Raw genomic sequence first — 15,897 nt, 5'->3', positions numbered from 1 at the left:
TCTAAATGTTAATCTGGTTTGTGGGGATGAAGCAACCCTTACTGACAGTCTTCTCTTTCTGCCATTTTATCCCAAAAATACTGCCTATGTTTGATAGTTGGTGATAGCTAATCCTTACCTAGGCTCATCCTTAGCTGAGTTGACATGGATTTGAAATATACAGGACAGCAGTGGAAAATCCTTTTAACCATAAGATTATTATATGCAGTGGGAGAAAATGCCAGCATGCTCGCTATGTGCTCAGGAAGTTGTGATGCCCATTTATCCTTATGCAGAGTTAAGAGGGATGCAGCTTAAAGGGAAGAAAACAGGCTTATATCACCCACTATTTCCTGTTCTGTGCAGGATCCATTATAATGGATTCAGGTAAGAAGAAAGCCAGAATGCTTAGATGTCAAAGACACAGTTCAGAATACAGTTTTCTCCTAGAATTGTCTAGATTTTTCTCCAGGTATTGTTCCAAATGTGATTCACTTGCAACTACATTTTGCACTGAATTAAGCTAGAGCAGTAGTTAGGTTCATGAATGGGTGGAGATTAAAACCTAACTAATGTGCTACACTAATTGATAAAGTGGGAAACGGCTTCAGGGATGTGTGCTCTCGTCATGTTGTGCCTGATGTACATTCTCTTCCCTCCCACCCCTCATATTTTCAAGTCGGACCAAAAATGTAGCTTATAGCTAAGGCTACCAGGGTTTTATTAAATCCAAGAAAATGATTAAAGGAAAGAATGGCTAGCTGTGACTGTGATTAATGCTCAGGCCAAGGAACTTCCTAATGGAGTTTTGGGGGACAGGAGGATTTGTTGCATGGACATGGAAGGCAATGTACACTCCCAAAGCTGGTCCTAATTTGTTTAAAGTGATTATTAGGGGGACAACATTACATCTGAAAAGGCTCATTGAGAAAATACCTGATGCTTGTAGTTGAAGCAGCAGATAGCAAGGATTGGAAGCCAGGTTTTGAGTACCAGTCAGAAGCACTGCAAGGGTCAATGGTGAATGAGTTCACTAATAATGGATGTGGAGTTTCAGCTTTTGGTGGTCAGTCTTGGGCTCAAAGGCTTGGTTTGCTTTTAATTATAAGATTGTAGCCTCTTGATCTTGGTTATATCCATCAACTGGGTGGAAGTGAGGAATTTACACATGTAGTTCCCTAATGATTAAGGTATGTTGTAGTATTCTGCTAATAGACAAAAGATTTAAAATATGTCTCTTTACATTCATATAGGCCATGTCCTTTTGTAGAGTGCCATTTCTTTTGTAAACACATAAAATAAGAGAATGCTGGCTATTCTGAAAAGTTGGGAGGGGGGTATTAGTGGCTTACTCTGGCTTTACTTACATTTTTTAAAAATCAGTGACTGGGTCCACATGAGCACCAGAGGTTGGTGTATGCCAGCCTTTTTTCTGAATATGCATGCTGAAATGGGTGCTTGTAGTGTGGTGAGGAGTCAGTTGTTGTGGGTTATGCAAGTGCTTAAGAACATTTTGATAAGCCTGGAATAACCCACATTATCTGGCTTCACATGACAACAACCCATAGTGCTTGTCTGTAATAATTTGTCATATTTTAAGTCACTGTGGTATAGTGCTTGGAGTGTTTGAGCAGGACTTGGGAAATCCAGGTTTATATCTCCACATAGCACCCAGGAAGCTCATTAGATGACTTGGGGCAGTCACTGTTTCTCAGCCTAAACTACCATACAGGGTTACCATGAGGATAAAATGTAGAGGAGATAACCATATGTAATACCTTGAGCTCCTTGGAGGAAGGGGATAAAATAAGAACATTGCCTAGAACTCACCCTGTGCCCCTGCACATTGAACAAAATAATATTTGTAGTAGTGGGCAAGGCTGCATGTCTATCTGCAGTCTTCTCATTAAGACACCTGTGACACTCTTCCAAGGTGCCTCAAGTTTGTAGCACAGCTTCAGAAACACTCTTCTTGGATTTCCAAAAGAAGAAATAAGGGAAGGTTGCCACTGTCTGATTCTCCCTGCCTTGCCCACCTTGCAGCTAAAAGATTCCTTGAGACATATAAGAAAGAGACTCTTGCTTTAGGACATTTTAATCCCAACTTATGGTGGATTCAGTTCATACATCAAAAAAGTGACCCAACACCATTTCCCTTCAAGACTTCTACTGCTCCATTTTTCCTAAAGTAGAACATGCCCCAGTTCCCATAGTTTATGTGGTAGATGCTTATGGATTCCTTGATAGGTAGATTACTTGAGAGATTCCTGTTCCCTGAAACATTCACCTAGGAGAGACTTGTCTTGTGTTTCATTTATTTAGACTGGATCCATTTCACTGGCAATGACTAGGCACAGATGAGCTTGCTAGCGCCCACAATTAGAGGGGTGATCACTTGGGTGAACATGCCCACTTGGTTTAGAAGTTTACAGGTGATCTCATCACATTTGCTGCTGCTGCTGCTGCTGTGTTGATTTGAAAATAGAAACAACTGAATGAAACCAAGGGAGGCATCTTACATAAACCCGAAGAAGAAGTAGTAACAGACTCTGTGGCAGTAACAACCAGCAACAGTGTTAATATATTTGGTGCTCCAGTAAGTAACCTTGGGATCATTTCATCTTGCAAATTTGGTTCTCTCCAGTCTGGCTCAAGCTTCCATGTTCTAGTCCAGGGCATCTTGTGATGTAGGCAATGGCCATATGAAAGCTCCTGTTTGAAGTCTGTAAGGTGTTTTCTGCAGTATTCCAACTTGGAAGTTTGCTAACTTACAGTTCAATTCTAAGCATGTCTACTCAGAAGTCCCATGTAAATGTGCATAGGACTATAGTCTCTTTCATTTTCTCTTCTCACTTGGCAAATCACATGGAGGGTTGTACTGCAAACTGCAATATTTTAATGATCAGATATATGTTTCTACATAGCTTCTGGGTTTGGTGGATAAAAATAATAGAAATAAACAAAAGCCAAATGTTTTCTTCTCCTTCCTGGTTAGGAGGAGATAGTCTCAACAAACTATATTTAGCCTTCTAGCTATAATTCAGGTAATTTTAAAGAAAATTATAACTCTTGCGATTTTTGTTTTTACCCCAGAATGAGGTATTTACATCAGCTATGCAAATATTTTTGGAGTGTCTTTGGCCCTCCCTGTTTTACTTATCACTTCTCCCTTCTTTCCCTTCTATTTATTGTCTCTCAAGTGCTGCCTTTTCTAAATGCCTATCAGCCATGATAGCCCTGAAAATTTTTAGTTTGCTCTGGTACTAAAAGGACAGGAGAAAGTGCTCAGCATTGCCACAGAACTGCACTGATGGTTCTGTATGAACTGATGGTTCATCTATAGAAATAGTGTGGCATACATAGGGGAGAAATCTCCCAGCTAGAAACAGTGCACTAGTCTGCACTGGCCTGGAGCAAGACTAGGATGGTAGAGAAAGGAGGGCTGGATAAATTTGTCACTGAAACAGCTTAATCAGATTCTCTTGCTGAACACATGAATGACAAATTGTACCTCTTCCTTAAAATTATCAGTGAACTATTTGGGGCTATTTTGGAGTGGTAAAAGTGTTGGATCAAAATTAATTTGATATTGCTGTTATTTTTGAATTGCCTTCTTGTGAACCCACAAGGCTGATTTTCTGATTGCTTTTAGTTGGTGGGGGTAATTCTGTTTTGGTAGCATGTGCCTCACCGTTCATTTTCATAAGCCACCTATTAACTAGTTCTTGAAATGTTTTGTGTTTTTCTGCAGATCTGCTGGAGAAGACTCTCAGGAAGGAGGAGGAAATAGGTGCTTTACAGGTATCTTTTCATGAGGATCGAATGGTTAGATTGTAATAACTGACTAACAGGGTAGCGCAGTGATGCAATATTTTTTCTACAGGCGGATGGTCCAAGATTCAATCCCTGATACCTCATGAAGCAAGGACAGAAAGTCTCTATAATGAAATCCTGAAGAGCCTGTCAGGATGGAGACAGTTCTGGCCTAGAGAGTTTCATTCTAAGTCAGTCCCAGTATCCTGCTTTTTAACCTTCTGAGGTCAACTGTATGTTTTCATAATTATTAACTATTCAGAATAGTCTCTTTCATGAACCAAACACGTTTTGACAATGATGGATCAGCAGTTAGATGGGGTGGGTGTTTGTTGCCAGTTGCCAGGCAGTAATTTGATAATACAGCCAACCTAACCAGCTTGTAGTATTTTCCCATGTGTTTTTACAGTTTGCTGTTTCTCTGATCTACACACTTTGTAACCACAACTGAAACTCTTCCCATGGCCTGTGGATAGCAGATCCAGCCGATCAGCAAAAAGATGTCTTTCCCCACACAACCAAAGCTGTACTTAGTGTTTCTGTTTTAGAAGATCATATTTTATATTGGTTTCTTTGTGTTGATTATGCATATTCATATGTGGAAGGTACTGAGAACCAAATAGAAAACACTTTTTTAACCCACTTCTTAAAAAAAAAAAAACCTAATCATGCTATAGGAGTATCTAAATACATTATTGAAGAATGCCCATGAGATTTATCAGGGCTATATGTTGCTGAAAACTATGCATATTTCTATGCCTTTACAAATAGTCTATGTAAAGGGATTCCAACCAACTCCCTGCTCCCCCTGGCCCTGAAAAATACTGTCTTCCTTTTAGCATTTTCAGACTTTTCATTCTTGAGATATCTACATACCCTAAGCTACTCCCTTTTTGTTTGTTCTGCTGGGCACATCTATCTATTTCATTTGCTAATATGGATGAGCACCTATTGGACAAACCTTAGATCCTCATCCTTGTGAAACAGAGTATTCTGAATAGTCATAATTATGAAAATATACATTTGACCTGCAAAAGTTAAAAGTTAGGCTATCAGAATTGTCTATATGGGTATAATATTTCATATGGACCTATCATAAAAGGTTGTTATAGAGAAGGTAACAAGATACTATATGTGAAGTAAGACTGTGCAAGAAATCCAATTCTGGAGATTAGAATCTTGCAGACTGCGCTGGCTCAGTGCCCCAATTCCAGCATTCTACCCAGCAGGCTGTGACTTGCATTTTTAAAGTAGAGAAATTTGTGCAAAATACAGCTTATATCTGCTTAAAATATGGTCATAACTTTGCACAAATTGTAGTTGCATTTTGCACAAAGTGTGGCTGTGTTTTATGTCAAATATTCACATTGTATGTATATTATACACATTTGTCCACACATTTTTAATTTAAAAATATACAAACCTGATTTTACCAGCTTGGCTTAGAGCTCTCAAGTCCATCAGGCACACTTTGAATACTCAAGAGTACTGTGTAATTGTAAATATTGTCATTCTCTCCACTTTCTGATTTTCTAAAAAAAAGAAACTTGAAGGAAGAAAATGGCGATGACAGCACTTGTGTGATCAACCTACAATTGGGTACGGCCCACCACTGAAAGAACAATTATATATTGTGCCTCTACATATGAGCATGTGATGTCTAGGAGATAACAGGAAGTACTTTCTTGTAGCATAATCTAGAAGGGAGATTCTCAGGAAGAATCTTGTCTCTTTATAATCCAATCCTGAGCTTAATTACTGGACCACTTTACTGTAACTAATTTCTGAGTTTAAAACTGTTCATCCTTTAACAAACAAACGAACGAACACACAAAATTTAACCCTGTAAGCGATTTAACTCCACAATGTGCTTAAACCAAACTAAATAGGAGAAGTGGAGGAGAGTTCTGCTCTTTAACATGCCTTTACTAGTACAGGGCTGAAGGGAAAGAGTCAGCTGGGACAGGACTGAGCAGGCACTTGTCCTGTCAGTACAGGCAGTGGCATGACTAGTTGGTCATGCGCTTCTGCAGTGCTGACCCAACTTCCTTTGCTGATGCCTTGTAACATAGGATGCCTCCCTCTTGGTTGCCACGCAGCTGCAGTGGAGGCATACTATGTTCTCCCCCCTCCACATCAGTCTCCAAGAAAAATTAAATTGCAACCAAGGGGAGGAAATACTTAGTGACTACATCTTGAGTTTCTTGAAAAATAAATTCCCATTAATTATCATTTGAAACCAGAGCTGAGCAGAAGTTAAGGGGAGGTATCCTTGCAGAGAACAATCCTATGTTGTCTAAAAGGTTGACTGGATGCCCTAATGGGTCTCTGCTTTCAGTGATTGTGGACAGGATAAAATTAGCTTCGTGTTGTAATCTTTAGGGTTTGCCATCCTGCCAAACGGTAAGCAGTGTCCTTCAGCCAATTAGGCAAGCAGTTCTCAATTTACTGCATGTAGGATCTCAGGAGGACAGAGAGCTGAACCTAGTAAAAGACAGTTTCACTTAAGTTTCAGTGATCATTAAGTTTTATCACTTTGTTTTACCAGAAATGTGCAACTTAATTTTAAACTCAAATTTATAGCAAAATAAAACCTGCAAATGGGATGTTCTGGGAATAATTTATGTGCCTGTGAAAATATCGGAGTCCAGCAACTGGCTGGGTTTGTGATCACTGCGTAAAACAATAACAAATCTTCAGTGGTCCTTTAATTCATTGAGATAATAAGAGCAAACTGTCTCAATGAAATAAAACAAGATGCCCTTTATATAGAAGAATTAAAACAGAGGTTTCTCTTAATTATCTCCATTACCACTCCACAGCTCAAGATAGGAAGCAAGTGTGTAGCAAAGGTGAAAGGACAACATCCCAGAAAGCCATTCTCCTTCTCCTTCATTCAGCAGAAGGAGGCATTGTTATTATGTCATTTGTATGCCTAATTCTGCATATATACTGCGTCACATCACAGCAGATGCTCGTATGCTGAAATCTACCACAGAACACTATAAGGATTTCAGTTAGTTGTGCAGAGATGCTTCCATGCTAAATTCCCCGCATCACCATTTAATGAGTTAAGTAGCAAGTGGCAAGACCGACCTCCGCTGAAGACTCTTGGGCAGCTGTCAGTTAAAGTAGGCAGTGCTGGGCTAGAAGGACTAATCTGACTCAGTGGAAAATAACTCCATACGCCCATATTGGTAACACAACTTATTTATAACAGTTTGCACTGGCAACAGTTGCCAGATGAGTTTGCTGCGGAGAGGAAAACTGGGAAGATAACAAGGAGATGAGAAGAGCCATGCTGAATCAGGCCAGAGGTCTATCTGTTTCAGCATTCTGTTTGCACACTGGCCAGTCAGATGCTTATGGGATGCCTACAGCAGGACATGAATGCTACGACAGCTCCCACTCAACTGGTATACACAGATACACCGCTTCTGACACTGCAAGTAGTTACATCCATCATGACTAGTGCCCATTGATTATCTTATCCTCTGTGAAGCCTTTGTCACATTTATTCAAGGCAATAACACCTTGGCTTTAGATAAGCCAAGTGGCCCTGATGAATCCACCATGCAATTTGTTTTCCACTGGATTTGTCCATGCCGGTGTCTCTTAATTTATTAGACATATCTTCCATTCCAGTTCTCTTATACTTTCATCCTGATTTTTAAATAAGCAACTGTTTCTGAGTAAGCCTAATAAGCAGGGCCAGCCCTACCCTTAGGCATACTGGGACAACCGCTTCACCTAGCAGATGCTGAGGTTAGTGGCAGCAACCCCCGGGGTATTCTTCCTGCACTTCATAGGTGTTCTGCTCCATATGGCCTGCCTGAAGCCCTCATCTATTCTGCTGCCTGATGATGAATATTATGCTATCAGCTACCAGTTCATTTATAATCTCTACATGGAATGGGGACCCATATCATCCTGTGTTTCAAGCAGCAGAATGTTTTACTTTCTTATTAGAATTGCAGCTTCACCCAAAATCAGAAGTGGTGTCTTTATTGAAGCCTTGGGAACAAAACTTTGAGTAGTATTATGTTTGGGCAATTAGGACCTGCTTCAGGACTCACTAAAATGAAATGAAAGATTGATTTCAGCAAGCAGGCAATCAAATACATTCTCCATATTAAAGAGTCTGGATTATTTCTTTTCAAGTGGTCTTTGTGCCATATTGCACTTTATGCTCTCTTTTGGGTAGATCAATAGGATAATTTTTAATGGGTTATGTGTCATTTTAATTCTTCAGGCCTTGATTATCGATAACTTTGGAGTAGTGAGAAGGCTAGATCAGGTGCTGGATATACAGGAACAATGACATTCCCTGCTCATGTATTTTACCATAATAGCTGGTGTACTATCCAGTACATTGGAGCCTGTATCCACAGGCACCAGTGTGCCGCCAGATACTTTTCTTGGTACCCCGCAACCTGTCTTATTTCTTCTGCTACATTTGAGTAAGTCTCTATGCTAGGTAAACACTAGAATGAGTCCAGTAGGTGAGTCAGTTAAACCGTCAAATAGCCAAAGTACAGTATTACTAGGCAAGTAGTTTGTTTCCAGAAGAAAGGCACAGCCAAAGTTAAACAGAAAATGGTCATATGTAATATCCAGGCCAAGAGACAGAGTCAGGGAAGAACCCAAGGGTCAGTAGCACACAGGTTCAGCCACAAGACATCCCAAATCATGTTGTTCTTGTAATAGCTAGGCTGAAACTTAAGGCTTATATAGTGCAAGCTCCCTGAGTTTCACCCATGGCTCAGCTGAGGTTTTTTATAGGCCCTCTGGAAAAGTGCTTCTTAGGACAAGAGTCCTGCTCCCGTGGAATCCTTTCCTGTTGAGAAATCCCCCTTCAAAATCTAGGACTTCCTCTCAAAGGAGCTCTACTGGCCTTTCTATTGAGATGCCAATGCTGTTGGAATCTAGGCGGTTGCTTGGCATTTCCTCACAACAACCCCTGCCTCAGAAGCTGAGCTCTTTGCTTATTAAGGAGGCAGTTCGGAATGCATTATCCATGAGAGGCTAGGACTATCTTGGATAGTGCTATAGTGTCATGAGAACATAAGAAAAGCCAACAGTCTACTGGCAAATGGTGCAATGTTTAAGAGGGGAAATGCAAAGCTAGTTTGGGGGGGGGGGGAATCCCTCAGCCACAGTAAAAGTGTGTCTGCTATCAGATCTGCTGAGTAGGTAGGTAGAATTGGGGCCGGGAACCTGAAGACCTAGTTATATGTGAAGAGCTACCTCAAGGGAGGCGAAGGAAGGAAGGTGAGCTCACAGTAGGCAGTCCTCTGAATAAACAGAGGTCTGAGTAAAGGATAAGTAGAAGGGGCAGCAATGGGATGGAAAGATAAATTTTCAGAATAAATGGGCCAGACAGAAATGTGAGCTGAAGAAAAGTCCATTGATCTTTAATGTAAGCTGCCATGAGACTACTTTTGGTTGAAAGATAGAATAAGAAAGCTTTAAATACTTTTAGATACTGGGGTACTAGGTCAGAAAAGCAAGGAGGTTACAGGTGAATGATGCAATGCTGGGGCAGGAGCAGAAGCAGAAGCTACCTCTGAACAAGTCAGTCACAGCATGACCTGAGGTTTCTAGTTTGTATTATGTTTGTATCTGAGTAGCGCAAGGCAGACTTTGGGCCTGACTCATGCATTCAACCTGAAGCATGGTAGCTGTAAACACAAAATCAAAAACCCTCAACCACATGAAGGCTGATCTACATAGATTTCCATTTACATGAAGCAACTTCCCACATGGTTGCATTGGCTTTAACCACACCACTGGAGCCTATCTTTTTCAAGAGTCTGTAATGGTGCGGTTGGAATTGCTGCAACCATGTGGGCAGTCGTTTCACACAAGTGGCTTGTCATGCAGAGCTGCTGACACAATCACGCCACAAAAGCATATATATGAGCTGGGCTCCAGACAGTGTATCTAGAAAGAACATCTTTGTGCTGTTCTCAGAAAGATTACATGTAAAACATTCAGGACTACAGGAAAAAAATTGGCAGGATATTAGTGATGATAACATTTGCTCCAGAAAGTGCAGTCATGTGCCAGCTTTGGAAAAGGAAGAATGGTTGTGTTATGTCTAGTCTGGAATGTTTATATTGAGACGTGGCAATGTGAACATGTTGCATAATGAAGCTGTTGGTGTTTATCAAAGGCAAAGAAATCTGGATGTATTCCTTTGTGCTAATTTTTTAAACAAGTAAAGCGGTGTGTTCCCTCTCAAATGCTATTGATGTTTCTGAGATAGTACAGAAAGATGCCAGCAGAGGGAGCTTCAGATCCCTTCTTAATCACAGACCTTTCTCTGCTTAGATTTTGTGTCCAAAAAGGGACACAATTTTAGTACTAGATAACCAGGTCATTATTTTAAGGAGCTGCATTTTGTGCTGGCCAGTGTCTAACCAAGGTGAAGTTTTGCGGATCTGAAAAACAAAGCAATGCACAGTTGGGTTTTTTCTGTTCTTTGCTATGGATATACCAAAGATGTATCCCTACCTCATGCCACCTGCAATTTTGGCGCTCTTGATTGTGTTTTATTCCACTCTGAGGGTATGGTCTAAGAAGGTATCAGCAAAGAGTTTGTAGTATTTTAAAATGTGACTATGTGTTACAGTAACTGTTTTGTAATGTATTGGTATTCTTAACAATGATGTGTTTCCCATCCAAAAAATGATTTTGTCCTGAGTTAATATATATGGTAACAAAAGTTTTCACATTAAACTTAACTCCAGGAGCTGCTAAATACTTATTGTGGGACTGGAACCTTAGAGATTGGCCTTTGAAGTAGATGCAAATGCAGGGAAAGTGAGAAAAAAGTATCAAGACTCTGCGTTTGCAACATAGGCAGTTTTAAGATGGCACCACACAGTGTTATGTTGCCAATCTATACATTTGAGATCCTTGCTTATTATAGCTTTCTATCCCACCTTTTCCCCCAATAACTTTGAATAGCAAAATGCAAAGAAATTGGGCTTTTGCCCAAAATTGCATAAACAATCCTAAAAAAAGCCAGATTTCCCTTGCAGTTACTAGAAAAAGGGTAGCAGTTTTGCTGAAAAAGAGGGGCCATAACCAAACAGCTTTTGCTCTAGACTGGTTCCCACTCTCCTGTTTGTGTCAGCCTTTCTGCAGAACAATGACTGCATTCACACATAATGAGAAGCCGTGGCAGGAATGGCTTGTCATTATGTGTGAATCCCGCAAGCATGGAGAAGCATGGCCTGCTTGGTTACTCTGAATCCCCATGGAGAACCTGTGGTTCTAAGATTTCTGCACTTTGTCATTACTTGCCATGTCGTATGAATTCATTTACAATGTTTGCAATGTTTACAGCTGCCAGAAGCTTGGCAGCAAGAGCAGGCATGGCTACTCTTTTCTATTGTCTAGCAGCTGCTGAGTTGCTGGCAGCAGGGAACTGATTGTCTTTGTGCTTACTGTCTTCCCTCCCGGCATGTGCTCCCAGATAACTGGCTGTCCCACCTCACTGCCATGCCTGCCACCATGCCTGCCTCACCATCGTGCCCACCCTGCCACTTTGCCAAGAAGCCCTGTGCCGGAGTGGTACCTGGCAAGCACACTGCCCTCGCACTGCACAGAGAAGCCCCGGTCTCCTTGCAGGAAAGCTGCCATGCTTGCGCGCAGTGCACGGGCAGTGCTACACCACCAAGGCAAGCATCCTAGAGAGACCATGTCTCCCACTCTGCCTCCGTGCCCTCTGCCACACTCCCATCCTATCCGTGACAATCCAGGGCACCCTCTGCCAGCCCTCCTCCCACCCTCCTGACAACCTGTGAGTGGAGTTTCCTGGGCAGATGCCCAGATGGGCTTCCTTCAGAAAGTGTCCAGCAGGCTGTGTTCTTTCTGTCCCGGCACTGATGTCTGCTCTGCTGCCCTCCATGCACCAGACAGAGTTGGCCTCAACAGTGTATGCAATTCGTTCGGGTTGGCACATATGCAGTGAGGGAGGGGGAGAGGTGTGGGTGGGCGGGCAGACATGTTTCTGCCTGGGCACGGAGTGTGGCAGCAGCAGGGGATGCTGCCGTGCAGCTGCTATTCTAATGAGTAGATGGTGACTCCACAGAGCAGCAGGAAACAAGAGAAGCAGTGGCTGGCTGAGGCCAGAGCAGTGTGATGGTCAGTGGGGAGAGCCAGGCAGCATAGGAAGCAGTGGTGCACCCTGGGATTGATTCCCTGGCATGGAGGCTGATGGGATGCCAGTTGGAGGGAAGATGGAGGTGAGTGGAATGGAAACTCCTATGTAGTTACCATGCAATTGTGTGAACCCACACACAAGGTGAGATACCATGATACACAGTAACTGTGCCACTTGGTTTAGGGTTCTGTGTGAACATACCCAATATAAAGCAATCAGCTGCTCCAGGCTGTCACCTCTGCCCCTGAAACTAACCAATGGGCAGGTGCAGGTAGAAAATATTTCAAGTGCAATAATACCTAACGGACTGTAACTTTGCATTAATGGCATCATTGATATCATTACTTGGGATCTGACCACTGGTCATATTGCAGTTGGGTGCTCCGTGTACAACTAATCTCTCATATAATAAAAATTATCTATGCTTAGACATGTAGCACTTGATAGAGTCTAGCCTTGTCCTGCCTCTGATGTGTTTAATCCCCCATATGAACTCTTTACTATTACAGTCCCAACAGGCCTGTACCACTGGATTATTCTATGTTCTATGGCCAGCATTGCTCTTGTAGACAACAGACATTTATAGAAGCTGCTGTGTAGCTTGTCATAGAAACAGATGGCAAGAGGCAAAGTCAATTGACCTATTAGACAGAGTAGGTGTTATTGCTGTGGTTTCACTACTTGGGAGTTGAAATAAACATATAAACCATTTCCTCCAGGACAAACAAGTCCTTAACAAATGCAAGAAATGAACCAAGTAGAGCAAGGTTCTCACTTAAGGTATCTAGACAGAGACAAGTCCTAGAACGTTCAGCACCGGATTGTACTCTTCATGTATTAAATGAAGTATTTGTAATTTCTTCTCAGATTATAGCAGCCTCAGAGAGGATTCTAAGGAATTTTATAGTCTCTGGAACTGTAGGATTGTTTTCTAACCCTTTTTCCTTCCCCACTACATGCATTAGATTGTATTTTTGCAAATTTAATAAGTAAAATTGTAAAAATGGGTGTGCTTCAAATACTTTGACACAATGCTGTGCACATACTGGAGATTAAACAAATTCACACAACATAGTTGCCAACTGACATTTTAGCCTCCCTAATCTGCTAATTGGGTCTGTTTTTCACTTGATAAAAACACCGTTCTTACACAGGTTTCATTATGCAGTAATTAGAATTTTCAGAACTGTATCTTCAATTCACTTGCATTATTTTATGGAAAGATACAATATTAAAGAACACCATAGTTTCTTGCTACCTTTTTCTTTTCTTAAGTCCAAGAAATCTGGGCACCACCTTTCTTCTTTTTAGGTATGAGATAAAACATATAAGTTGTTGAAATTTGGCTGCAACTAGAACTCATTTCCACAATTTAATTCTTTGTTTACTAGTGGAAATTTACAACTGACCAAGGTACAATTCCATGGAGATGAGCATAACTCCTCAAACTTAGTTGTTCATACTCATTCCATGCAGAGTGGTAGGAACTGTGGAAGCAATCTTCTGTTGTTTTCATTTTTCATTTTTACAAGGCAACTGATTTCGGCCATCCAGCAATGATGTTTCAGAGGGGGAGGGAAGGAAGAAGCTTCAAGTTACCTCATATCCTGTCCATCACCTCCCCACCCTTCAAATGTCCCTTTTCAACCCTCTCCAAGTGCTTTCCCATCTTTGGAGAAAAGCCAGTATGTGTTTTTTCTGTGCTAGCTGCAATGGAGCAAAGTCTCCAACCTCAGAGCTGAGCATACAAACTATCCTATGGCACCTTAATGGCTAGGGAACATAGGCTTTTTCCTTCCAACGATTATGCTAAATATTACTTTTAAATTGCTCAACACTCCATAAACATTATTTAAAACATTGATGAGTTGAATCAATTTTAAAGACAAATATGCATTGGAAAAATAAGTAAGTGGGTGAGGTTTATTGAAAGTGATGGTACAATGGCAGCTAGACTGTATTGTGGTTTGTAAGTTTTGGCTGCCAGCAGAGTGTTACAGAATCTTGGTGTTCAGCACTTCAGGCCTTGTTCTTCATGCTGGCCTGACATGCCTCTGATAGCAGAAAGACCCACAGCAAGACCCACTGAACAAACAGCCCACAAAGCATGCCAGGCAAGGAATCAATAAACCCTCCATCAATGTGGTTTTCCAGTATCATGCAGGCTATGGCATATAGTTGGTACCCTGTGTCATACAGGCTTACACTACATGAAAATGTCTTCCATATAGGCACTTGTGTGGATTTCATGTGTACAGCACCTGGTATCACTCTTATCTATGCATGCTAGCATCCAGGATTCCCTTGCTGCTCCCCAGACCTGTGCCTTAATAAGAATGCTTGTTTCCTAACTGTAGATGTGAGTTGTTGTTACAGGCCATCATGTAATCCGCAACTTAGGACAACCCTGTGAATGAATATCATCTAAAATGTCCAGTCCTTGGTAGCAGAACTATTCTTGGACTGCACTTTTTCTTTGGTGCAGTTTTAGCAGTTGTCCTGCATGCCTTGAAAGTCTTGCTCCCACTGTGTTTATTTTCTCTCTGTTCCTCTGATCTCATGACAAACCTTTTACTAAAAGAAGTGGGGAAGTGTATGACAATAATTGGTCCACCTAGCTGTTCTCTTCTTTCCGTGGTAATGGGGCAAATGATAGAGATATGCAGTTTTGGCTTCTCCTGAACCTTTTCTTGTCTCTTACTGAGTCAGGCTTACCAATGCAGGCAAAAGACTCTGTTATTTTCCTTAGGGGGAAACTACCATATATACTGACTGAACCCAAATTATTTCTCCCAAAATAAAGTGTATCAGATGTAAAAACAAAACATATAAGATACAATCAGATGTTAAATTCCCTATCTGTATTAAGTCTTACTGGGCTTTAGCTTAAATTCAGCCAAGGTGTGGAAGAACCTGGCATCCATATTGTGTGTTACACTACCAAAAGATAACTAGTGATGCTAATGGATGGAGCATAGGACCTTGCCAAGGGAGAGAGAAAGTGTCTGGGCTTTTGAAAGATGCCCGGACAACTGCATAGAGCAAGGGGGTGTGAATGGAAAGTTCTAGTCTCATTCAGTTGAATGTAAATAGAGGTTATTTTCATACTGTACCACATTAGCAGTGAGGTGCGCATGTGCTTCTGCTCTTTTATGTATTATAGTATTATAGTATTACAGTATATAGGACAATTATTTATTAATGCATCCCATCAAAGTAACTGTAATTGTTCAGGAATCAAGCCTGACACACACAGGGGCATTGGGGTGAGGCTAGCGTCTGTGGTCCTGTGTCCACATATAGCCCATATGTGCTTTTTGGGGTGCCAGGAGAGGGCTTTTGCAGATTGATCTTCTGACCCAGCTGTGGTGTGGGTACTGATGTTGCTTCTGCAATTTTTCTGTGTTTGGCTCCAAACGTTTAGGCCATGCCTTGATCATTTCTGACCCCCTCTTGTATTCAGTCTGATTTCTGGTTCCAATCTATCCTCTCCCTGAACTTTTCTTTGGATTTGTTGTTGGTTTTCATTTTAAAGCTTTCTGGCACTTGAACAGACCAGTTTCCTTTTCTGTTCTCTTATAATCCAATCATAAGCCAATTCATTTTTCTATGTAGATCACCATGGAATCCATTAGATTATAGGCCTATTCATATTTAGCAATGGTATAGTTTCACTATGTATAGCTCTTTATGTAAGATGTACAGAAGTGTTATTTTCCACTGGTTGATATGCACGCATGGCTCCTCAGAGAAAAACAGAAAAGAAGGAGGTCAAAAGTTCATGAAATGTAAAAGGCAGCCATCAGTCTACAAAGTCCAAATATGTATATGATAACACAGTTTACTATGGCAACAAGATTTCTTTGTGTCACCTTGAAGACTAACCAATATAACACAGTGTATCTGTTCATCTAGAAGCTACCACAGTACTC

The 15,897-nt window shown here is 41.2% G+C and overlaps 1 protein-coding gene across 4 annotated transcripts in view; it reads left to right on the top strand.

The window, feature by feature from the left end:
* The window catches only part of CEP128 (centrosomal protein 128), a 210,333-nt gene that overhangs the window by 143,325 nt on the left and 51,111 nt on the right, over positions 1-15,897 (top strand). For all 4 annotated transcript variants that reach the window (XM_044436403.1, XM_044436402.1, XM_044436400.1 and 1 more), the window contains one exon: positions 3,731-3,780. In XM_044436403.1, the coding sequence (XP_044292338.1) occupies positions 3,731-3,780 (50 nt within the window). The remainder of the gene's footprint in view (positions 1-3,730; positions 3,781-15,897) is intronic.

This window comes from Varanus komodoensis, unplaced genomic scaffold (assembly GCF_004798865.1).
Source record: "Varanus komodoensis strain SLA01 unplaced genomic scaffold, ASM479886v1 scaffold3, whole genome shotgun sequence".
In the NCBI taxonomy this organism is placed as follows: domain Eukaryota; kingdom Metazoa; phylum Chordata; class Lepidosauria; order Squamata; family Varanidae; genus Varanus; species Varanus komodoensis.
The sequence above is the reverse complement of the archived record's forward strand: the minus strand, read 5'-3'. Positions and strand labels throughout refer to the sequence as shown.